Below are 25,739 nucleotides of genomic sequence, written 5' to 3' on the forward strand. Positions count from 1 at the left end.
CGGGGGGGAAATTGCGGTCCTTGAAGAAGGAGGCTATCTGGGTTGTACGGATTTAGAACTGGTCCTCCTGGTAGCAAATGCGACGGAGACAAAGGAATTGGGAATATGGGATGGCGTTTTTACAGGGGGCAGGGTGGGAGGAGGTGTAGTCTAGGTAGCTGTGGGAGTTGGTCGGTTTACAGTAAATGTCCGTGTTGATTCGGTCGCCTGAGATAGAAATGGAAAGGCATCCGCTGCACCCGATGTGGCCTCCTCTATATTGGGGAGGAGTTTGCACGTTCTTGCCATGTCTGCCTGCTTTGGTTTCCTCCACCAGTCTAAAATAGTGCAAGTTAGGTGGATTGGCCAAGCTAGATTGCCCTGTAGTGTTCAGGGGTGTGCAGGCTGTGTAGATTAGCCACAGTTAATATGGGATTATGGGGAATAAAGTGGGATGTTCTTCAGTGGGTCAGTGCAGACTTAATGGGCTGAATGGATCCTTTCTGCACTGAAAGGATTCTATGTAACTGCATTTGATTGTTATTAAGCCCTGTGTGACTTATGAAAAGCCTTTTGGAAACGAAATCTGACATCCTTACCTGGTCTTTGCTGCCGATGATTCCAGACTGTGGGCAGTTGGTATTGGGCAATAAATGCTGGCTTGGCCAGAGACATCCACATCTGTGAACAAGTAGATCAACCTTTGTAGGTATGGCACTTATGGTAGACCTAGAATGAAAGATGAGATTGACTAACTTTTAGTCATCTGGCACAGATACACTTGATGAGTGATCTCCTATTATCTGTTTAAATTTGAAGAGTTTTGATGTAGGTTTTGAAAATAGCAGAGATTTTAGACAGAGTAAATGGAAGGACATAATTTCAGACATTTGTAGGTTTGTGGGAGGGCACAGATTTAAACGGGATCATTGGAAGTAGCAGAAGCCTCCTCAGATGAAAGTTTGGCATGCACTGCTTGATTGCGTAATGGACACAGATTCACACCGAACCTGCAGAACGATATTGTTGAGATATGAGGAAATGACCGTCGAAAGCAGCATTAATGAGCCTGCTCTTTGAAAGATCTAATGAACATTCAGTTGGCTCTTGTGCTCTCCTCCTCTGATCCTGTGCTTATTCTGTGCTGTTTCTGATTTCAAAAGAGCATTCGATAACCCTAACAGAATTTATTATTTTGTCTTTTGATTTATTCCCATCAATGTAGTTGTCCTTCTAATTTGCTCTTGCAGTCACTTTGTTAAAGTCTTTTCCCCTTTGGGATGAACCTTGATCTTAGTTCTCCTTGTTCACCCATCTCTTGACTCTTCTGTGCTCTGGTTACAGTGTGGCATTCTCCCTACTGACCATTTAGCAATATGGGGGCTCCCTCATTACTGACCATCTAATAGTCCAACGGTCCTTCAGTACTGGCCCTCTCACAATGCGATGCTCCTTCAGCACTGACCCTTCAAGAGTGTGGTGTTCCCTCAGCAACAACTCTCTGACAGTGTGACACTCCCTCGGTACATCACAGAATTGTCAGTTTGAATTTTTTAACTTGAGCCCTGGGTGCAGATATACTGAGAGCTGTTTCAGCGCAGGATTGCTCTTGAGTGTTATTGATTGATCCATTGCTTTTCCTTCTCTTTCTCCAGATGCACCATCCTATACAGATGAAACCAGCTGACAGTGAGAAGAATAATGGTGAGTTAGTCCCTTCCTCTGAAAGCACCCATCAGTGTCCTCATGTCAGAAAGCTGAACCCCTCAGCAATCTGACTCCCTCAAGCCTGTTCAGCCATTCAATCAGCTTTTCCCAATGTGGGCACAAAACCTCATATACTTACCATTGACCATGTTTCTGAATTTCACTCCTGAAAGTCTGTGTCTAATTTTTAGACAGTGTCCCCTAGTGTCAGGCCAGTGAAAATAATTTCTTTCCAGATATACTCTCAGTTCTTCTCTCTCAACCCTCTGTCAACTCAGCTCTTTTACACTGATAATTCCAGGGAATAAACTCCTAATTTGTAGCACTGGGAGAGTTGGTGTATGTGCCTTTCTACATCCATAACTATCTGTTGCTGAAGTAATTCCTTCCCTTGTTTCATTGCAGCGGTGGAGGACAGAAAGCTATTTGTGGGGATGATTTCCAAAAAGTGCAATGAGAATGATGTCCGTGTCATGTTTTCACCATTTGGACAGATAGAAGAATGTCGAATATTGCGAGGCCCAGACGGACTGAGTCGAGGTCAGTGGAACCAATGTTTCAGGGCTTGGGGGTTGTGGGATACAGGGAGAAGGTGGGCGTTTGTGGTGGAGAATAGCTGGTTAATGGCTGCGATTGAAATTTGGAGTTTCCAGATCATCCGGAGCTAAAGACTGGGTAATCTGTTCTCGTGGTTGAAAGATAAACACTGTTTGGGACAGTGCCGTGACAGTCCGCATTCAGTGTGCTCATGGGATTCCTCCTGCCCCATCCCTCCTCCCTGCTGTTGATGTAGGTGGAGGTCTGATAAAGAATTTTAAAAAACAAAGCAAGAGATGCAAGAGACGCTGTCTCTGGGGTGGTGTACTTTGTGTGTGGATGGGTAAGGATGTGGGAAGAGTGGTGGGGAGAGAGTGAGACAGTTAAGGAGCATTTTAGTGAGCACAAGACTCAACGTTTTAAGTTTGTTATAGAAAAGCAAAAAAAGAGTTCTTGGATCGGGGTAAGACAAATGTTATTAAAAGTCGGATCTGGCCAAAGTAAACTGGGAACTGCTACTTGGGGGAAAATCTATAGCAGAAGAGCCATTTTGCTGCAGCGACGGTAACGGTGAGAGTGAGGACCAGGGGGCTGCTGGAAAGGTACATTTGTCATTTAAATACTTTGTGGAATCAGCGGCCTCCATTTTGCAGCGGGAGCATGGTGAGGATCTGAGTAGGATTAGTCTAATTGTGCTCTGGGAAGGTGAGTGAACCGATATATTTGGGCAGTGGTTAAATCGGAGACATTACACATGTAGTATTTCTGACCTGCCGTCCTCCTGAAACCAAAAAAGACGACTCTGTGGTGTGTTGATAATGAAAGGTTTTTCCTTTTCTTTTTCATAGTGTGCTGGTAAGTAGTGTGATTGGTTTAAAAAAAAAGTAACTTCATTCATCTATTATTTGATATTATAGTTTGACAAATTCAAGCTTACGAGTAAAAATGGCAAGAGATCCCAGACCCGTGTTATGCTCCTCTTGCTCAATGTGGGAGTTCAGGGATACAGCTGATGTCCCTGACACCTTCACATGCAGGAAGTGTGTCCAGCTGTAGTTCTTCTTGGACCGCATTACAGCTCTGGATGGATTCACTTTGGAACATTGGCGATGCTGATGAGACTGTGGATAGCATGTTTAGTGAATTGGTCACACTGCAGATTAGGATTGCTGAGGGAGAAAGGGAGTGTGTGACCAAAAGGCAGAGAAAGAGCATGAAGGCAGTGCAGGTGTCCCCTACAGTCATTTCCTTCCAAAACAGGTATACGGGTTTGGATGCTGTTGGGGGAGATGGCTCACCGGGGAAGGCAGCTGTGGTCAGGTTCATGGAACCATGGTTGGCTCTGCAGAACAGAAACGTAGGAAAAAGAGTGGAATAGCTGTAGTCATAGGGGATTCAATTGTAAGGAGAGTAGATAAGTGGAAAACGAGACTCCAAATGGTATGTTGCCTCCCAGGTGCTCGAGTTAGGGATGTCCCAGATCAGCTGCAGGACATTCTAAAGGGGGAGGGTGAACAGCCAGTTGTCGTGGTGCATACAGCACCAGTAATATAGGTAATAAACAGGATGAGATCCTATGAGCAGAATTTAGGGAGTTAGGAGCCAAGTTAAAAAGTAGGACCTTGGAGGTAATGATCTCAGGATTGCTATCAGTGCCATGTGCTAGTCAGAGTAGAAATGAAAGAATATGCAGGAGGAATGAGTAGCTTGAGAGATAATGCAGGTGGGAGGGATTCAGAGTTTTGGGATATTGGGACCGGTTCTGGGGGAGGAGGGAGTATTACACCTGGGATGACTGTAACCAATGTCTTTGGGGGTGCTTTTGCTAACTCTGTTGGGAAGGGTTTGAACTAATGTGGCAGGGGGATAGGAACCAAATGAGGAGGTTAAGGACAGTAAGGTGATCGTGATTGCATCCTGTATGGAACTAGATAATGAAGTCAGCATGACTATGGGGAAGAGTAGGCAGGGAGCAGATGATGAATGCAAAGGGGCAGGTGGTGTGTGTGCATTTGCTTTAATGCAAGAAGTGTAGTAGGTAAGGCAGGTTAAAGTCGGGCTTGGATTAATACCTGGGAGTATGATGTTAGTGCTATTACTGAGACTTGGTTGAGGGAAGAGCAAGATTGGTAACTAAATATCCCAGGATATAGATGCTTCCGGTCGGATAGAGAGGGAGGTAAAATTGCAATATTGGTCAGAGAGAAAATCACAGTTGTGCTGAAGGGGGGCACGATGGAGGACTCGAGCAGTATAGGCAGAGCTCAGAAATAGGAAGGGTGCAGTAACAATGTTGGGGCTGTACTTCAGGCCTCCCAACGGCGAGTGTGAGATAGAGGTACAAATATGTGAACAGATTATGGAAAGATGTAGGAGCAACGGGGTGGTAATGATCGGAGATTTTAATTTTCCCAGCATTGACTGGGGTTCACTTAGTATTAGAGGTTTAAATGGAGCAGATTTTAAGGAGCATCCGGGAGGGTGTTCTAGAGCACTGTATAAATAGTTCAACTTGGGAAGGGGCCATACTGGACCTGGTATTAGGGAATGAGCCCGGCCAGGAGGCTGAAGTTTACTTTGGGAACAGTGATCACAATTCCGTAAGTTTTAGGATACTTATGGACAAAGGCAAGAGTGGTCCTGAAGAAGAGTGCTAAATTGGAGGAAGACCAACTACAGCAAAATTGAGCAGGAGCTGGGGAATGTAGATTGGGAGCAGCTGTTTGAAGGTAAATCCACATTTAATATGTGGGAGGCTTTTAAAGAGAGGATGATTAGAGTTCAGAAAAGGAATGTTCCTGTGAAAATGAGGGACAGAAATGGCAAGATTAGGGAACCATGGATGACTGATGAAATTGTGAGACTAGCTAAGAGGAAAAAGAAAGCATTCATAAGGTCTAGGTGACTGAAAACAGATGAAGCTTTCGAAGAATATCAGGAAAGTAGGACCATTCTGAAACAAGGAATTAAGAGGGCTAAAAGGGGTCATGAGATATCTTTAGCAAACAGGGTTAAGGAAAATCCGCACGTCTTTTATTCGTAGATAAGGCGCATGAAGGTAACTAGGGAAAGGGTTGACCCACTCAAGCGCAAAAGAGGGAAGTTATGCGTGGAGTCAGAGAAAATGGGTGAGATTCTTAATGAGTACTTTGCGGTATTCATTGAGGGAGGGACATGACAGATAGAGGTTAGGGATGGATGTTTGATTACTCTAGGTCAAGTCGACGTAAGGAGGGAGGAAGTGTTGTATTCTAAAAGGCATTAAGGTGGACAAGTCTCCAGGTCCGGATGGGATCTCTCCCAGGTTACTGAGGGAAGTGAGAGAGGAAATAGCTGGAGTCTTAGCAGATATCTTTGCAACATCCTTGAACACGGGTGAGGTTCTGGAGGACTGGAGAATTGCTGATATTGTCCAATGTTTAAGAAGAGTAGCAAGGATAATCCAGGTAATTATAGACCGGTGAGCCTGGCGTCAATTGTAGGGAAGCTGCTGGAGAAGATACTGAGAGATAGAAAATGGGTTTATCAGTGATAGGCAGCATGGTTTTGTGCAGGGAAGGTCATGTCTTGCCAACTTAGTGGAATTCTTTGAGGAAGTGACAGAGTTGATTGATGAGGGAAGGGCTGCAGATGTCAAATACATGGACTTCAGTAAGGCATTTGATAAGGTTCCCCATGGTAGGCTGATGTTGCATGGGGTCCAGGGTGTACTAGCTAGATGGATAGAGAATTGGCTGGCCAACAGGCGACAGAGAGTAGTAGTGGAAGGGAGTTTCTCAGAATGGAGAACTGTGACCAGTGGTGTTCCACAGGGATCTGTGCTGGGACCACTGTTATTTGTGATATACATAAATGATCTGGAGGAAGGTATAGGTGGTCTGATTAGCAAGTTTGCAGATGACACTAAGATTGGTGGAGTAGCAGATAGTGAAGGGGACTGTCAGGGAATACAGCAGAATATGGATAGATTGGGGAGTTGGGCAGAGAAATGGCAGATGGAGTTCAGTCTGGACAAAGGTGTTGCATTTTGGAAGATCCAGTTCTAGAGTGAACTATATGGTAAGTGGAAAAGCCCTGGGGAGTATTGATGTATAGAGATCTGGATGCTGGCAATGCAGGTCGATAGAGTGGTTAAGAAGGCATACAGCATGCTTTCTTTCATTGGATAGAGTATGTTACAGTTGTATAGGACGTTGGTTTGGCCACATTACCAGAAGGATGTGCATGCTTTGGAGAAGATGCAGAGGACGTTCATCAGGACGTTGCCTGGCATGGAAGATGCTAGCTAAGAAGAGAGGTTGAGCAGATTAGGGTTATTTTCTTTAGAAAGATGGAGGTTGAGGGGGGACCTAATAGAGGTCTACAAAATCATGAGAGGTAAAGAAGCTTTTTCCCCAGAGTGGGGGAGTCAATTACTAGGGGTCACAAGTTCAAGGTGAGAGGGGAAAAAGGTTTAAGGGAGAAATGTGTGGGAAGTTCTTTACGTGGAGAGTAGTTGGTGTCTGGAACAAGTTGTCAGCGGATGTGGTAGAGGAGTCATTTAAGATGTATCTAGACAGATACATGAATGGGCAGGGAGCAGAGTGATATGGGTCCTTGGAAAATAGGTGACAGGTTTAATACAGGATTGAATTGGTGCAGGCTTGGAGGGCCGAAGGGCTTGTTCCTCTGCTTTAATATTCTTTGTCCTAAAAGTGGGGGCTGTTCAAAAAAGAAATGGGGAGAGTACAAGCCCAACATGTTCCCCTTATGCTGAAATATAGGAGCAACAAGCCCAGAGAACCCTGGATGTCTCAGGAATGGTAAAAAGGAAAGGGGGAACAAATCAGTGGAAATCTTAATGGAGTTTGGAAAATGTGGGGGTGGGGGAAATCTTAAGTCAGCAATTAGGAGGGCAAAGAGGGGTATGAAAAGAACACTGGCTAAAATTAAGGATAATCACAGCATATCAGGAGGAAGAGGATAACCAGAGGAAGAGTAAGGCCCATTAGGGACTGGGGTGGGGGCAAAGTCTGTGCGAGGAGCTGGAGGACATTGGTTGGGTGTTAAGTGAGTACTTCTGTCTTCACTAGGGAGAACTCTGGAAGAGGGACCAAAGTTTTTGAGCAGAGTGTTATAAGGAGTGATGAGATATTTGAGCTTTTGGAAGGTTTAAAACTGGACACGTACCCTGGGTCTGGATGAGTTGTATCCCAAGCTGCTGAGCAAAGTGAAGGAGGAAATTGCAGGAGCTTTGACCCAAATTTTTTATTCCTTTCCGGTTGCAGGGGAGGTGCCAGAGGACTGGAGGACAGTTAGTGATTTCACTTTTGAAAAAAAAAAGGTGTTAGAGATAGACCAGAGAAATGCAGATCAATAAGTCTGACATTGGTGGTCAGGAATGTTTTGGAGTAAGTTTTGAAAGAGAGAATTATTCTCCATTTAGAATGTTTGACCAGAGATTGTCAGCGTGGCTTTGTCATACCTAACAGATTTGATTGAATTTTTCAAGGTGGAGATCAGGCGTGTAGATGAGGGAGTGCAGTTGATGCAGTTTGTGGATTGGTGAAAGCAAAGCCTTGACAAAGTCCCACATGTGAGACTCATAAAGAAGGTAAAAGCACATGGGATTCTAGGTAACTTGGCATATTGGGTCCAAAATTGGCTTAGTGACAGGAGACAGTAAAAGGTTATTTGTGTGACTGGAGGCTGGTGTCAAGTGTGGTGCTGGAAAAGCACAGCAGGTCAGACAGCATCTGAGGAGCGGGAGAATCAACGTTTCTGGCATAAGCCCTTCCTGATGAAGGGCTTATGCCTGAAACATTGATTCCCCTGCTCCTCGGATACTGTCTGACCTGTTGTGCTTTTCCAGCACCGCACTCTCGACTCTGATCACCAGCATCTGCAGTCCTCACTTTCTCTTCCTGACTGGAGGCTGGTGTTCAGTGACGCACCACAAGGATTAATGCTGTGTCCCTTATTACAGTGAGGGAGTACAATAATAAGTAAGCTTGCAGATGACATGAAGATTTACTAGATGTGTAGTACTTAAGAAAGTCTTAGGTTGCAGGAAGCTATGCACAGATTGGTCAGATGGACAAATTAATGGCGGATGGAAGTTAAACTTGATAAGTGTAAGCTGATTCGCTTTGGAAGTCGGAACAAGACAAGGGAGCGCTCAATGAATGGCAGGACACTTGGAAGCTCAGAGGAATTTTGGGGTGCTTGTGCACAGATCCTTGAAGGTGGGAGGACAAGGAATTAAGGTAATTAAGAAGGTATACAGGGGCACTTGCCTTTATCCTTTTGAGGTATAGTTTGTAGGAACAGGAGGTTATGTTGGAGCTGTACAGAACTTTGGTTAGATCACAACTGGAGAACATGGTGCAGTTCTGGTCACCACACTATTGAAAGGATGTGATTGTAGGATGTTGCCTAGGATGAAGCATTTCAGCCACATTTCTTTCAAGCAGAGAAGGCTGAAAGGGCACCTGAGATATATGGGATTGTGAGGGCGTATGGTAGAAAGGGAAGTAGGTGTTCTCCTTAGTTGAAGGAGGAATAATTTCAAGATGAAGGACAGCTGATTTAGATGGTGGTGAGAATCTGGAATGCAATACCTGGGAGGTAACCTCATAACCTAAATAAAGTGCATGGAAGAATACTTGAAATGTCATTCAAGGCTAGGGGCTGAAAATGGGGCTAGTAGTTTGGTGCAGACTGTCCACTCTGACTCTATGATGCTATAGTGTTACAAGCAGTTTGTAAGCAATTAACGTTCCTCACATTTCATTTGAATCTCAGCCAGAACCTGAAATTAGTGCCTCCTAAATTTGGTACCAACAGAGGTTTTCCTATGTCCATGCTTTTAAAAAGAATGAAAGAGGAAAACCAGGCAATTTGCCAAGCAGTTAACCTAACATTTATGGTGGGGGAGTTGTTAGAGTCTATGAACGATGATGGTGGTAAATGAACACCTCAAGTTTTTAGTTAGTCAGTGAGAGCCAGCATGGATTCATGACAGGTAAGTCATGCCTGACCAACTCATCAAATGTTTTGAAGAGGTGACTAAGGTAGTGGGCATGGAATGTCTGTGGATGCTTATATGGACTTCAGGAGGCAGTTTGGCCGTCTGAGTCTAGTTTTGCTATTCTAAAGGCCATGGTTGATCCAACATGCTTCACGTCTTTTACCCTTTTCTGGTAATCCTTGATTCCCTCATTGATCAAGAATGTATCTGTTTCAGCCTGAAGTGTTCACAAGGACTTTGCCCTACAGCTCTCTGTGGCAAGGAGCTCCAAAGACCCTCAACCCTCTGAGAGATCAAATTTCTTCTCATCTCAGTCTCAAATTGGCGCTCCTTAATTCTGGTGCTAGATTATCCCATGAGGGGAAATTTCGTCTCAGCATTTACCCTGTCAAGCCCATTCAGAATCCAGTATGTTTCTATGAGATCACCTCTCACTTTTTCAAACCCGGAGACCCGGGTTCAATTCCCGCCTCAGGCAACTGTGGAGTTTGCACATTCTCCCCGTGTCTGCGTGGGTTTCCTCCGGGTGCTCCGGTTTCCTCCCACAGTCTAAAGATGTGCAGGTCAGGTGAATTGGACATGCTAAATTGCCCGTAGTGTTAAGTAAGGGGTAAATGTAGGGGTATGGGTGGGTTGCGCTTCGGCGGGTCGGTGTGGACTTGTTGGGCCGAAGGGCCTGTTACCACACTGTAATGTAATGTAATCTAATCAATGAACAGACAGCCAACATGTTAAGCTTTTGCTCATAAGACAATCCCTCCATTCCAAAGATCATCCTTGTAAACCTTTTGTTAATTGCCTTCAATTAAATGATATCTTTCCTTAACTAATGAGACCAAACTGCTCTCAGTACTCCAGATGTGGTATCACTAGCACTGTGTACAGTTATAGAGTCTTAGAGTTACACAGCATGGTAACAGACGCATACGGTCCAACCAATCCATGCGGATTGTGTCCCAAACTAAACAAGTCCCACCTGCCTGCGCTTGGCCCATATCCCTCCAAACTTTTCCTATTCATGAATTTATCCAAATTTTAAACATTGTAACTGTACCTGCATCTTAGTACTTACTCTGGAAGTTGATTTCACACACATAGCATTCTCTGTGTAAGAAAAAATTGCCTCAGGTCCTTTTTAAATCTTTCTCCTCTCACCTTCAAATCATGCCCCCTAGTTTTGAACTCCCCCACTTGAGAGAAACTACCCTTGTCATTTGCCTTACCTATACCCCTCATAATTTTATAAACTTCAATAAAATACCTCAACCTCCTTTACTCCACTGAAAAAGGTCTTGGACTTTTATTTTTATATCTCAAATGCTCTATTCCCAGCAACATCCTGGTAAATCTTTTCTGAACCCTCTTCAGTTTATATCCATTCTATATACGGGGCGATCAGAACTGGACGCAGTACTCTAGAAGATGCTCTACCAACGTGCTGTGGAACCTCAACATGATGCCCCAACTCCTACACTCAAAGGTCTGAACAATGAAGGCAAGCATGCTTAACCACCCTATCAATTTGTGAGCCACATTTTAAAGAATTATGTACCTGAACCTCTAGGTGTCTCTGTTCTACAACACTACCCAGGGCTCTACCATTCATTGTCTAAGTCCTGTCCTTGTTTGTAATACCACAATGCAATACCTCACATTTATCCAAATCTGCCGTTCTGCAGCCCATTGGCTCGATTGATCAAGATCTCTTTGTAATCTTGGATAATCTTCTGCGCTGTCCACTTTATCACCAATTTTGGTGTTTTCTACTGCAAACTTAGTAACCATGCCTCCTCCATTCTCTTACAAATTATTTATATAAATGACAAACAAAAGTGGATCCAGCACAGATCCCCGTGGAACACTGCTGATCCTGGTCCGAGAAATAACCCTCTGTCACCATCTACAACCACTCCATAACTCTCTTACCATAAAGCCAATTTGGTCCTCACTTGGCAAGCTCATCCTGAATCCCATGCGATATAACTTTACTAATTAGTCTACCAAGTGGAACCTTGTCAAGGGCTTTACTAATGTCTAAGTAAACAACGTGTACTGGCTTCAATTTTTTTTGATTCCTTCATTAAAAAACTCAATCAAATTTGTGGGACACTATTTTTCTCGCACAAAGCCATGCAGGCTATCCCTAATCAACCTTTGACTCTCCAAATGAATATAAATCCTGTCTTTCAGAATCACCTCAAACAAATTACCCACCACCAATGTCAGACTCATGGGCCTATTGTTTCCAGGCTTCTCCTTGCAGCTTTTCTTAAACAATGGCATTACATTAGCCACCTCGGTCCTCCTGTACTTCGCCTGTGTTTATAGATGATACAAATATTTCTGCAAGGTGTCCTGCAGTTTTGTCTCTAACTTCTCACCATGTCCTGGGATACATTTGATCAGGTCCTGGAGATTTACCTACCTTTTGTTTTCTAAGACCTGCAGCAATTCCTTTTCTGTAATGTGAACTGTTTATTTCCCTGAGTTCTCCAGCTTCCATTTCTTCTCAACAGTAAAAGCAGTTGTGGAATGATTTCCGTACTGTCCTACTCCTTAAAATAAAGGCCAGCATTCCATTAGTCTTCTGATTACAAATTGCAACTGTGTACTATGTGAAATTAGGTGTAAAAAAAAGTTCTATTTTGAAGAGGAAGTGTTCTGATTATGATGTATTGCACATTTGACATCATTAAAAACATATTTTCTGCTGTCATATGTGGGATCTGGCTGTGCACAAATATCTTCCCAGATCACCCACATTAGATCGAAAATTATTCTTTTGGTTTGACTTATTATTGTCACACACTAAGATATAGGGAAAAATATGTTTTGCGGAGTGTTGAGACAAATTGCACCTTACATAAGGGTAATAGGAAGTAGAATCAGAGAGCAGGAGAGTCAGTGTTTCCAGCAGGACCCTTAATGAGGACTCGCACAGCAGGTCAAGCAGCATCAGAGGAGCAGGAGAGTCAGTGTTTCCAGCAGGACTCTTCTTCAGGCCTGTGCTTTTTCCAGCTCCACGTTTTATCGACTTTTTTCAGCATCTGCAGTTCTCACTGTCTCCAAGTAGAATGCAGAATATAGTTTTACAGCTGCAGAGAAGGTGCAGGGAAAGATCAAATCTAATATTTGACAGGTCCATTCATAAACCTGATAATAGCAGGGAAGTGGCTGTTCTTGAATCTGTTGACATTTTTTTTTAAAAGTTCTGTACCTTCTGCCAGATCGAAGAGAGTATGACCGTGCACAGGGTGGGGGAGTGGCGGCGGCGGTGGCGGTATGGTGTGTGGTCTTCGATTATGCTGGCTGCTATCCTAGGGCAGTGGGAAATGGTGGAGTCAATGGAAGGAAGGCTGTTTGTTGTGATGGGCTGGGCTGTGTTCACAACTGTCTGTAATTCCTTACGGTCTTGGGTTGAGCAGTTGCCAAGCTGTGATGCATCCAGGTAGATGCTTTCTATAGTGCACTTATAAAAATTGTCAAGGATCATTGTGGACATGCTGAATTTCCTTAGCCTTCTGAGGAGATAGCAGTGTTGAATGTGCTTTCTAGACATGGATGTACCAGGACAGATTGGTGACACTTACTCCGAGGAGTTTGAAGCTCTTGATGATCTCCACCTCAGCAGCATTGATGCAACAAGAGTGTCCTCCCCTCTGCTTCCAGGCGTCAATAACCAGCTCTTTTGTTTTGCTGACATTGAGGGAGGGAGAGAGAGGCCTTTATACCATGCCAGTAAGCTCGCTTGCGCTCTCTCTTTCCTGTACTCTGTCTTGTCGTTTTTTGAGATCCGACCCACTACGGTGATGTCGTCAGCAAATTTGTAAATGGAGTTAGAGCTGAATTTGGCTACATAGTTGAGTCTATAACGAGTGTAATAAGGGGCTGTGTATGCAGCTTTGCGGGACACTAGTGTTGAGGATTATTGTGGAAGGGGGTATTGTATATCCTTGCTGGAAATGTGTTGCTGGAAAAGCGCAGCAGGTCAGGCAGCATCCAGGGAACAGGAGAATCGACGTTTTGGGCATAAGCCCATTCCTGAAGAACGGCTTATGCCCGAAACGTCGATTCTCCTGTTCCCTGGATGCTGCCTGACCTGCTGCGCTTTTCCAGCAACACATTTCCAGCTCTGATCTCCAGCATCTGCAGACCTCACTTTCTCCTATTGTATATCCTTACTGATTACTGTCTGTGAGTCAGGAAGTTGAGGCTCCAGTTGCAGAGGGAGGAGCAGAGTCCTAGGTCTCAGAGCTTGGAGGTGTGTTTGGTTGGAATTATGGTGTTGCAGGTTGAGCTAAAGTCTATAAATAGGAGTCTGATGTAGATATCCTTGTTATCCACATCTTCTAGGGATGAGCGTAGGGCCAGTCTGATGGTGTCCTGCATGGATCTATTGTGACGGTAGGTAAATTGTCATGGATTAAGGCAGTCTGGGAGGCTGGAGTTGATGTGCGCCATTGCTACTTGAAGTAGCAATGATGGATGTCAGAGCCACCGAAGTAATCATTAAGGCATGTTGCCTGATTTTTCTTTGGCACTGGGATGATGGTGGTCTTCTTGAAGCAGGTGGGAACATCACATCAGAGTAAAGAGAGATTAAGGATGTCCGTGAATACCCCTACCAGCTGGTCTGCGCAGGATCTGAGTGCACAGCCAGGGAGTTCATCCAGGCCAGTTGCTTTCTGTAGGTTAACTTTTAAGAAGGCCGATCAGATGATTGTGGTGGTGACTGGGTACAGGTGCACCTGAGACTGTCCATGCAGATAACTTTGTTTCACTGGCCTTCTATTTAAAACCAACATTGAATGCATTGAGCTCATCGGGGAGAGATGCATTATTGTCAGTGATTCTACTCAACTTCTCTTTGTCACTAGTTAGATCATGTAAGCCTTGCTGCAGTCAATATGAGTTTGTGTGGTTAGTCTGGGATTCTGATTCTTGGCGTAGCTGATGGCTTTGCGAGGATCGTGCCTCGATTCCCTGTATAAGTCAGGGTCACCAGACTTGAACGTTGCAGACCTGGACTTCAAGAGGGAGTGCATCGTCCGGTTGATCCATGGCTTCCAGCTGGGGAACACTCGGGTTGACCTCTTTGGCTCACAGTCCTTTACATACTTACTGAAGAAATGTGTGACAGTAGTGGCATACTCATTTACGTTGGCTGCTGACTTCTTGAATATGGACCAGTCCACTATCTCCAAGCTGTCAGATCTGTTACCTCAGGCCAGCATTGTATGACTTTCTGTAATGGATCCTCACACTCCAGTTAAGCCGGGAGAGGGAGCACAGCCTTATGGTCCGATTTACCGAAACATGGGCAGGGGATGGAACATTACACGTCTTTAATGGTTGTATAGCAATGACCAAGGGTGAGTGAACCTCTGGTGAAACGGGAGACGTGTTGATGGTATCTTGATCTCACACACTTGAGGTTGACCGGTTGAAGTCACCAGCTGCAGTGAACAAGGCTTCAGGATATTCCATCCCGGCTATTTGTGGCAGTACATATTTCATCAAGTGCACTCTTCACTTCAGCAAACGGTGGGATGTAAACTACTGTCAGGATAGCAGAAATAAATTCCCATGACAGGTTGTAGGGATGGCACTTCACCATTAGATACTCTCGGTCTGGGGAGCGGTAACTCACCAGGTTCATCACGTCCGAGCATCAAGAGTATGAATGGGTGATGAAATATGTCTACTAATCTAAACTCTTGCTTTTCTTCATTGTCATCTTGTCTTTGTAAATGCACGTCCCTGCACTCTCTTTAGCCATGGATCCCTGAAGACTGTAAGATGGAGGAGCAGAAGGAAGCCGATTATCTCATCAAGTCTGCTCAGTCATTTAGTCCAATCATGGCTCACCCCATCCATAACTCCATTTGTCTGCCTTTTTCCCATTTTCGACTCCCTTACGGATTAAAATCTGTCCATCTCAGCCTTGAATATAATTTAAGACCCATCCTCGATAGCCCTCTGTGGTAAAGAATTCCACAGATGCACTACCTTCTGACAGAAGGAATTCCTCCTATGTTGTAAGTGGGCAATCCCTTACTCTAAATTCTGCTCTTGGGTCCCAGACTCTCCCACAAAGGAAAACAACATCTGTATCTACCTTGTCATGTCCACTAAGAATCTTAAACAAGAACAGAAATTGCTGGAGAAACTTTAGAAGGTCTGACAGCATTTGTAGACGATAAGATGTAGGAGCAGAATTAAGCCATTTGGTTCATCGAGTCTCCTCCATTTCATCATGGCTGATATGTTGCTCAACTCAGTTCTCCTGCCTTCTTCCTGTAACCCCTGATTCCCTTACCAAGCAAGAACCTATCAGATTCCAAAATTAATATTGAATCCTGAAGACTTCAGGATCCCTAAGTGGAAAATGGGATGCAGTTCTCCCAGATTGTGCTGAGTCTCGCTGGAGCACTGTAGCAAGCCCGAGACTCAGATGTTGGCCAGGGAACACAATGGTGCTATGGAAGCTCAAGATCATTTTTGTGGATAAGATTCAATGTTCCACAAAGCAGTTGCCCAATCTGCGTTTCATCGCCACAGTGTAGAGGAGACCACACTATGAGCAGCAAGTGCAGTAGACTAGATTGATTGAAGTGTAGGTAAATTGCTACTTCATGTGGAAGATATAGGGGCCTTGAATAGTGAGAAGGCAGGTTTTACACCACCTGCAAATGCTTGGGAAGGCGCCATGGGGATGTGGGGAAGTGTTGAGAGTGGAGGAAGTGTGCCGCAGAGGAAATGATCTCTGCGGAATGCCAGTGGGGTGGTGGTGATGATGGGGCATGTGTGTTTCTGAGTCTCGTGACAAAAATGGCAGCTTATGATCTTTTGGATGCCAATGCTAGTGCAATGTCCAGAGGGACCTTATGGTGTTGAGAGGGGCAAGAAGGGGTGATGGCAGAAGTATGGTAAATGAATCAGAAATGGCTCAGGCCCCTGTTGGCCATGGTGGCAGGAAATCCTCTGTTAAAGTAGAAGGTGGGCATTCCTGAAGCTCCCTTGTAGATGGTGGCATCATCAGGACAGGTGCGATGGACACTGAGAAACTGGATAAGTTGAATGGAATCTTGACAGGAAGCATGGCCAATTCACCTAACCTGTATATCTTTGGACTGTGGGAGGAAACTGGAGCACCTGGAGGAAACCCACGCAGATTAGATTAGATTACAGTGTGGAAACAGGCCCTTCGGCCCAACAAGTCCACACCGACCCGCCGAAGCGAAACCCACCCATACCCCTACATTTACTCCTTACCTAACACGACGGGCAATTTAGCATGGCCAATTCACCTGACCCTGCACATCTTTGGACTGTGGGAGGAAACCGGAGCACCCGGAGGAAACCCACGCAGACACGGGGAGAACGTGCAAACTCCACACAGTCAGTCGCCTGAGGCGGGAAGTGAACCCGGGTCTCAGGCGCTGTGAGGCAGCAGTGCTAACCACTGTGCCACCGTGCCGCCCACCGTGCTGCAGACTTGGGGAGAATGTGCAAACTCCACACAGACAGTTGCCTGAGGCGGGAATTGAACCCGGGTCTCTGGCGCTGTGAGGCAGCAATGCTAACCACTGTGCCACCATGCTGGCCAGCCTATCCCCAGAAATGGAAACAGATTCCAGTCAAGTTGAGAAAAGGAAGGGAGGAGTCAGATGGGACAGGTGAAGGCAACAAAGTGAGGACTGCAGATGCTGGAGATCAGAGTCGAAGAGTGTGGTGCTGGAAAAACACAGCCAGTCAGGCAGCATCCGAGGGACAGGAGGATCGATGTTTTGAGCATAAGCCCTTCATCAGATTCCTGCCAAAGTGGATAACTTCACATTTTCCCACATATTTCATCAACAAAGTTTTTGCGTGCTCACTTAAACTAGTCTCTATCCTTCTTGCATCCACTTTGTGTCATTCTCATTACTTGCCTTCCCACCTGTTTTTTTAAGAGATATTTTTATTGAAAATTTAACATGTTTTTACAAGTTTACGAATAAAAAAACCCAAGTATAAACATTGATATACAATTAAATCTTAAATAACAACCAAAATCTATCAAACAAAAAAAACCGAGAAAAGAAAAAAAGACAAAACTCAACTAACTACTAATCTAACCTACAAGTAACCAAAGTGTATAATTAAATCTCTTACATTACTTAAGAAAAGAAAAAGAAACGACGGATAACACAGAAATTGAGTACATGCTCGGAATGTGTTAACATCAGATCGTAACAAAACCCGTATTCGTGCGGGATTCCTCTCCCAAGGGGCCCCGAACCAGCCAGGGTCGTTGTCTCAATTAGATAAAAGCCCTTGTTAGAACGGCCGAAATATCTGTATCTGTGTTATTCAAGAAGGGCTGCCATATTTTATAGAATAATTCGGTTTTTTGGTGCACCATATTTGTAAGGAAGTCAAGGGGAATATATTCCCATGATTATTCTGTGCTAATTCCAAAGACCAGGACGGCACTCAGCCATTCAGTTCACCAAAATATTTCTCCTTGCACAGAAAGAGAGAATGGAAAATAATCTTTTCCCGTGCACATCCAGGGAAGGTAAGCTCGAAAAGCCCAAAAGGAGAGATGCTGGATTCACTCTAATTTCCGTTCCCAAGATTTCTGTCAGAACATTTACTACTTTAGTCCAATATCTACGGATCTTATGACAGGTCCATAAGCAGTGTACAAGAGTGCCCACCTCTTTTTACATTTGGGACACATTGGAGATGCTCCTGCCTTGAATTTTGCCAATCGGTCAGGTGCTACATGGGCCTGTGAAGTATCTTCAACTGATTGGCCTGAGGTCTGTTGCAGATGGAGATTTTTCTGGCATTTTCCCAAATGTCATTCCACATTTCTATAGAGATTTCCAGCCCCAAATCCTGATCCCATGGTTTAAGCAAATTGTCCATATCTTCCGATAATTCATCATGTAATAAATTATAAAGAGTGCTGACCGAAGGTACCCCCATTGGCCATAACATTCTACGTTTTCTGTCTGATTTATAAAGACTATCTAATAGCGTAGTCTTCTTCTGTATGTAATCTCGAATTTGGAATTATCGAAAGATATCACCGTTAGGTAATCCAAATTTCTGATGCAACTGTTCAAAAGACATCAGGACCCCTTCCTTAAACAGATCCCCGAAACAGGAGATACCCCTGGATCTCCGGAGTTTGAAAGTGGCATCTGTAAGCCCCCGGTTGAAAGTTCGGAGCATAAGGGGATGTTTTATGTGAATTGCCCTCATTTTGCCGCATTATATTCCAAGCTTTAATTGTAGTTAGTATTATAGGGTTTTTAGAGTGATCCGTGATGATTTTCCTCTTGTCTGAAACTAAGAGGTTAGTAAGTGGGCATTTTACTTGAGAAGCCTTGATGTCAAGCCAGATTGATTGTGGGTCAGACAAGACCCAATCGGCTATGTAGCTTAATAGGGAACTTAACTGATATTTCCTAAAATCTGGAAAATCCAGTCCTCCCCTTGCCTGTGGAAGCTGTAGCTTCTTCAGCTTAATGAGGGGCCGCCTATGATTCCAGATGAAGGAACCCAGCCAGCCATAAAATTTACGTAATGCCAGCCTCGGCAGCATCACCAGAAGCATTCTCATAGGATATAGGAGACGGGGCAGGACATTCATTTTAATTAGTGCTATTCTACCCAGCCAGGAAATTGGAAGGTCTCCCTATCGCTGGAGGTCCTGCCTTATCCTCTCCAGTAAATGCACAAAGTTAGCCTTGTATTGCTGGCCAAATACTGGGGTGATAAAAATGCCTAAATATAAGAAACCCTCCAGGGACCACCGAAAGGGAAAGTGGGATCCGTCCAATAGGTGGGATATACTAGCGTCCATTGGCATAGCCTCCGATTTTGAAAAATTAATTTCATAGCCTGAAAATACACTAAATGTATTAATAACTTGAATTAAGCGAGGCACGGACATCATGGGGTTACTGAGGAATAGGAGAGCATCATCTGCGTATAGGGTAATTTTATGTTTACCTGTACCAATCCTCGGGGCCGTTATATTAGGGTCAGCCGGTATCGCTTCTGCTAGTGGCTCGATTATTTGCGTAAACAACAATGGTGAGAGAGGACATCCCTGACAGCAGCCCCTACCCACACTGAAGCTATCCGAGCCTAGACCATTGGTAACCACAACTGCTTTTGGCATCATTATACAATGTTGAGACCCATTTGTCAAACATCTTTCCAACGCCAAACCTTTCCAATGTGTAAAACAGATATGACCACTTAACCTTGTCAAATGCCTTTTCCGCGTCTAATGAGACTACTACTCCCAGTATCTTTCCCTGATGGCAGGCTTGAATCACATTCAAAACCCTTCTAACATTATTGGATGATCTACAGCTCTTAATAAACCCCATCTGATCCTCCTTTATGATGTATGGCAATACCCTTTCTAGCCTCAATGCTAACGTTTTAGAAAGAATTTTAAAATCTACATTTAGCAAGGATATTGGTTTGTATGACGCACAATCTTCTGGGTCCTTCCCTTTTTTGAGAATAAGAGAGGCTTTCAGCGAAGGCGGGAGACAGCCCTGACTGTATAAGTAGTTATACATGTCCATAAGTGGACCAGCCAATATTCCTGTAAATTCTTTATAGAATTCAGCTTGAAAACCATTTGGGCCAGGTGCCTTACTGCTCTGAAGTTGCCTGATTGCGTCAAGTATTTCTTGGATTGTTAGGGGAACATTCAGGACCGATACCTGTTCCGGAGTTAAGTCCGGAAAGGTCAAGTTTTTAAAAAATGACGGCATCCTCCTAGCTCTGTCTTCGCAATCCTGTGATTTCTATAAGTCAGAATAAAATGTTCTAAAGATTGCGTTAATCCTTTTATAATCTTGAGTCAGAGTACCCGCACTTCCCTTGATAGACGTGATAGTTTGAGGGGCCTTTTTCGCATTTGCCAAATTCAAATGACCTTTGTTTTGCAAATAATATTTCCCTCTTAGCTGTTTGGGTAAGCGTGGTGTTCAGGGCTGTCCTAAGGGCCGTAATCCTTTGTAATTTGATAATAGAAGGTCTGTCAGCATATGCTGTTTCAGCCACTTTTAAGCGAGATTTGAGCAGATCCTGTTGTCGCCGAGTATGAAATGATCAAACCTCGTGTGTAAGCTTTGATGGTCTCCCACATCATTGATGGGTTGCTATCTGTACCTGAATTAATTTCTAAAAAAGTTTTAAATTCTTGAGAGAAGTACTTTACATATTTACTATCTTTCATCAGGAAGGAATCCATGTGTCAATGCCAGGGGGATGTCTCATTGTTCCTCGCCTTGATTTCCTTATATACAGCAGCGTGATCAGAAGTTGTTGTACTACCTATTTTACAGGATGATATGGAATTTAAAAAAATCGAGGGGGCAAAAAACATATCAATTCTGGTGTGACATTTATGTGGATTGGCGTAAAAAGAAAAATCTCCGCCCTGTGGGTGAAGGCATCTCCACACATCTTCTAGTCCTAATTCTTTGTTCAAATCCACCATTGTCTGGATCTGAGGGATACTCCTGCAGTACTCTTGGGAATCCTATCTATTTCCGGGTCCATAATACAATTAAAGTTTCCCCCTATAATTGTATGCCGAGCACCGAGAGCCATCAATTTGGAGAAGGCTTCCGTTATAAATTTAAAAGGATGTGCCGGGGGACAATACAGATTTAAGATCCCATATTTCTCTCCATTTATAAGGGCTTTAATCAGAAGATATCATCCAGATTCGTCTTTTATCTGATTTAGGATTTTGAAAGGGAGATTCTTCCGAATAAGGATGACAACTCCCCTACTTTTTGAGCTGAAGGAAGAAAAGAAGGCCTGATGAAATCCACCCTGTCATAATTTCAAGTATTCTTTATCCAATAAGTGTGTCTCCTGTAGGAGAGCTATATCAACCCTTTCTTTCTTGAGGTTTGATAATATTTTCTTCCTTTTGATTGGTGAATTACTCCCCTTGACATTCCAGGTGCACCATTTAATCGACTGATTAACCATAATCGTCCGGGCAAGTCCGAGACCCCTCGGGAGAAGAAACCCCATCCAAAACATCCTGAGTATAGAACATGTAAAATTCACAAAAATAGAGGTTCTTTAATACACTAACACAATAAAAAACTATTTCTTATTTAAAAAAAAGTATTTAAATGGAAATTTTCTCCCTTGTTCCCAGGGGGCATCACTTCCTTTCCAAAAGCCCATCATATTCTCTCCCAGCCAGTGCCCCACCCTTGACCCAGGCATCTCGCGATAGAATAAAGAAAAGTCAAATATACTACGAAGCTAGAGTTAACAGTGAGTACCCTACCCCTTCCCCCCCACCCACACCAACACCTGGATATATTTAGTAATGTTAATACCATGTATGAACATATATAACTTTCAAATTACAGTCTCAACAAATAATAATTAAATATAGTAATACAAAATAACGGGGGAAAACAGCCCCGCTGTTAAAGACAGAGATAAAATAGGATAAGGTAACCACCTCCACCCACCTACATTAACTAGACCGCCCGGCCTATATATATATATATATATTTTAAAAAAAAGGTGAGAAAATCGCTAAGTGAAGAACAAAAAAAAAACCCCTCTCCCCACCCCCTGGAGATAATATTAAACAGTACGGTAAAGAAAGGGAAAAAAAGTGTTAATCGGGATGGGGGGGAAGGCAGAACAACATCACCACTCGAATTAACTCTTACAATTTATCTAAGAGAGTCCAGAAATTCCTTGGCCTTCTCTGGCGATCTGAAGTTATACATGGACCCTTCATGGCTAAAACGTAGCGTCGCTGGGTAGCGCAGGGAGTACTGGATGTTTAAGTCCCTTAAACGCTTCTTCGCTTCGTCAAACACCTTCCTCTTTCGGGCCAAAGCTGGGAAAAAGTCCTGGAATAGCATAATCTTGGATCCTTTATAAATCATGGCTTGGGGATCTTTCCCAAGATTTCTGGAAGCTTCTTGTAGCTCTGCAGCCAGAACAGGACCAGGTGGGGGCGCTGGTCCAAGCAGGGCCTGTGCATTGCAACCCGGTGGGCCCATTCTACCCTTACCTGGCCTGATCCAGCCTCCAGATTTAACAGCTGTGGAAGCCACTGCTCGAGGAACGCTGTAAGCTGGCCTTCCTCTTCCCGTTCGGGAAGGCCCAGCAAACGAATATATTTTCGACGACCTCGAGAATTGAGGTCGTCGATGTGATTTTCTAAGGTCCGGAATCGCTGGAGAGTCTGGAGCCATCCCATGGCCGATTCTGCGGTAATCTTGGACGTCGCGGCCTTTAGCTCCGCCCCTCCGACTCGGCACTCGATTTCCTCAATGTCTCGATCGTGCTTTTGTAGCGCAGCCGAGAGTGAATTCCACCTGCTCCGAGACTCTTCGATGAAGGGCGTTGATCTTCACGTCAAGCTTGGAAATTACTTCCATGAGGCTCGCCACCATAGATAAGTCCCCCGGGGTGGCTGTGGACGCCTCTGCTGCAGTTGGGGAAGGTGGGAGAGGGGTTCCTGTATGCTGAGAACTGCGAGCACCTTTCCCTTTAGTCATTTTTGCTGCAGACTAGTCTGTTCACATTTAGTACAGAGCAACTAATTACATTAAGTAAAAACTATTTAAAATGATTTGGTAAGTGTGGTGGAAGCGGGTGGCCCACTTTGCCCAAGTCTTGGGAGGAGCACTTAGACTCAGACTTGCTGGGTCACCGCCATCTTGGATCTCCGACTCCTGTTTTTTTTAATCATCCATAAGCTGTACGTTCACTTCTGTCATCCTGGATATTAAAATGTATTGTAAATAACTGTGGTCCCAGCATTGATTCCTGTGGCACTCCACTAGTTACAGGTTGCCAACTTGGACTTGCTCTCCTTATCTCCACCTTGACTTCTCTGTTCGCCAATCCTCTCTTCAAGCTGCTATACAACCCTCAACATCATGGGCTCTTACCTGAAGTAGCTTTATGTTAGTTACCTTATCAAACGTGTTTAAGAAATCCAAATGTTTACTGGTACTACCCCTTTATTTATTGCACATTCTTTCTCCTCAAAGGACTGTGTTTAACTTGTCAGGCATGATCTCCTCTCCCTTGTGAAGCCATGCTGACTCTGTTGATTCTTTCTAAATGGTCATGTATTGTATCCTTTTTAACAGGCCCGTGCATTTTCTCGATAGCGTATTAAGCCAGCAGGTCTGTGGTTGCCTGTTTTTTTTTCTCCTTGCTTTTTTGAATAAACGTGTTACTTTGACAGTTTTCCAATTGTTTCCAGATCTAACAATTCTTGGAAGGTTACTACAGTGCACCCACTAACCCTTCAGTCTTTTAAAATTCCACAATGCAGCCCATCAGTGAACTTGTCAGCCTTTGGTGCCAATAGTTACCCGAGTATGTTTACCTCTAGTGATAGTTATTCTGTTTAACTCTGTCCCTCGGTTATTTAGTGTTTTCAGAATAGTGATTTGCCACATGGAGTGCCGGGAACTCGAGGTGAACTCACCAGAATGAGATTTTATTGTTGCGTGTACTCAAGTATAGGAATACATGAGAACAGTGTAAGTGTACCAAGTCATCTCTATCACTGTGCACTATGGAGTGTCCATGAGACTGACAGTGTTGTAGATAGCACGTTTAGCCAGCTGGTCACACCACCAGTAAGGGCAAAAGAGACAGAAGGTTTGGGGTAATGACCCGGGAGACTAAAGTGTCAGCAGACAATACAGGAGACCCTTATGGCCATTTCCCCCTCAAGCAGGCATATCCGTTTGGATAATGTTGGGGGGGATGGCCTCTCAGGGGAAAGCACAAACAGCAAGCAGCCAAATCATTGGCATCGTGACTAGCACTGTTGTACGGCAGGATGGGTTAGTGTGTAGGCGGACAGAAGTGATTGGATTCTGTAGTGGGGGCACTGACAGACGTTTCTGTGGCCATAAACAGGACTCTTGGGTGATGTATCGCCTGCCTTGTGCTAGGATCAAGGATGTCTGTGACCCAGCATGGGGGGATATTCTGTAGGGAGAGGGTGAGCTGCCAGAGGTTGTGGTCCGTATTGGTACCAAGGACATAGGCAGAAAGAGAGGTAAAGTTCTGCAAAAGGAGTAAGAAATTAGGGTTATAATCTTGGGATTACTTCCTCTGTCCCGTGGCATGAGGCTAGGAATAGTAAGATAGTATGGTTAAAGACGTGGCTAAAGAGCTAGTGTAGGAGGGAGGGACTGTGTTATCTGGATCATTGGGATGTGTTCCAGGGTAGGTAGGACCTGAAAAAGAAGGACCGATTGCACCTAGCTGAAAGGGCAGCAATATCCTGGAAAGGAGTTTTGCTAGTGCCACTTGGGAGGGTTTAAACGAGTGTGGCAGGGGACCATGAACCAAAGCAGTAGGTCAGCAAGTGAAATGATCAAGGTGTCTGAGACTCGAGCCAGTAAGGCTAAGAGGAAGAACAGACAGGGGGGGACGTTACTGAACATGGCAGAACTGGAAGAGCAAATGCTGGAAAATCTCAGCAGGTCTGGCAGCATCTGTAAGGAGAGAAAAGAGCTGACATTTCGAGTCTAACTGACCCTTTGTCAAAGCTTTGACAAAGGGTCAGTTAGACTCAAAACGTCAGCTCTTTTCTCTCCTTACAGATGCTGCCAGACCTGCTGAGAGTTTCCAGCATTTGCTCTTTTGGTTTCAGATTCCAGCACCCGCAGTAATTTGCTTTTATGGCAGAACTGGAGGTCTGAAGTGTATTTATTATAATGCGAGGCATTAGACAGGTAAGGCAGATGAGCTTGCATCAATACATATAAAACTATCATGCCGTAAATGTTACAGAGACTTTGTTTAGAGAAGGACAAAACTGGCAGCTTAACGTTCTGGGGATTAGATGTTTCGGGGTAATTGAGATGTAAAAGAGGAGGGTATTATGATAAGGGGGAATATCACAGCTGTACTGTGAGGGAGGACACCTTGTATGGTTCATCCAGCAAGACTAATTGCATCAAGCTCAGGACTAAGAGAAGTGCAATCGCTTTGCTGGGATTGTTCGACAGGCCTCCCAACAGCCAGTGGGAGATAGAGGAACAGATATACCTACAGAATATGCAAAAATGTGAAACCAGCAGGATTGTTGTGGTGGGTGATTTTAACTTCCTCAATATTGACTGGGTCTGGCTTAATTCCACTGCCTTTGAAGGAGGAGAATTTGTTAGGCATGTCTCGGATTTTTTTTGGAACAATATATAAATAGTCCAACTGGGGAAGGGGCCATTTTAGATCTGGTACTGGGGAATGAACCGAGCCACGTGTTTGAAATTTCAGAGGGAGAGCATTTTGGAAACAGTGCCCATAATTCTGTAAGTTTTAAGTTACTTATGGATAGGGATGCAAGTAGTCCTTGGATGAAGTTGGGAGAAGACTAATTACCACAATATTAGTAGAATAGTGAAGGGGACTGTCAGAGAATGCAGCAAGATATAGATAGGTTGGAGAGTTGGGCGGA

At 44.2% G+C, this 25,739-nt stretch overlaps 1 protein-coding gene across 5 annotated transcripts in view; it reads left to right on the forward strand.

Annotated features, from left to right (window-relative positions):
* The window catches only part of celf1 (cugbp, Elav-like family member 1), a 109,905-nt gene that overhangs the window by 47,656 nt on the left and 36,510 nt on the right, over window positions 1–25,739 (forward strand). For all 5 annotated transcript variants that reach the window (XM_043706334.1, XM_043706337.1, XM_043706335.1 and 2 more), the window contains 2 exons: window positions 1,635–1,683; window positions 2,092–2,226. In XM_043706334.1, coding sequence (XP_043562269.1) covers window positions 1,635–1,683; window positions 2,092–2,226 — 184 coding nt within the window. The remainder of the gene's footprint in view (window positions 1–1,634; window positions 1,684–2,091; window positions 2,227–25,739) is intronic.

The sequence above is a fragment of the Chiloscyllium plagiosum genome, chromosome 16 (assembly GCF_004010195.1).
Source record: "Chiloscyllium plagiosum isolate BGI_BamShark_2017 chromosome 16, ASM401019v2, whole genome shotgun sequence".
Lineage (NCBI taxonomy): Eukaryota > Metazoa > Chordata > Chondrichthyes > Orectolobiformes > Hemiscylliidae > Chiloscyllium > Chiloscyllium plagiosum.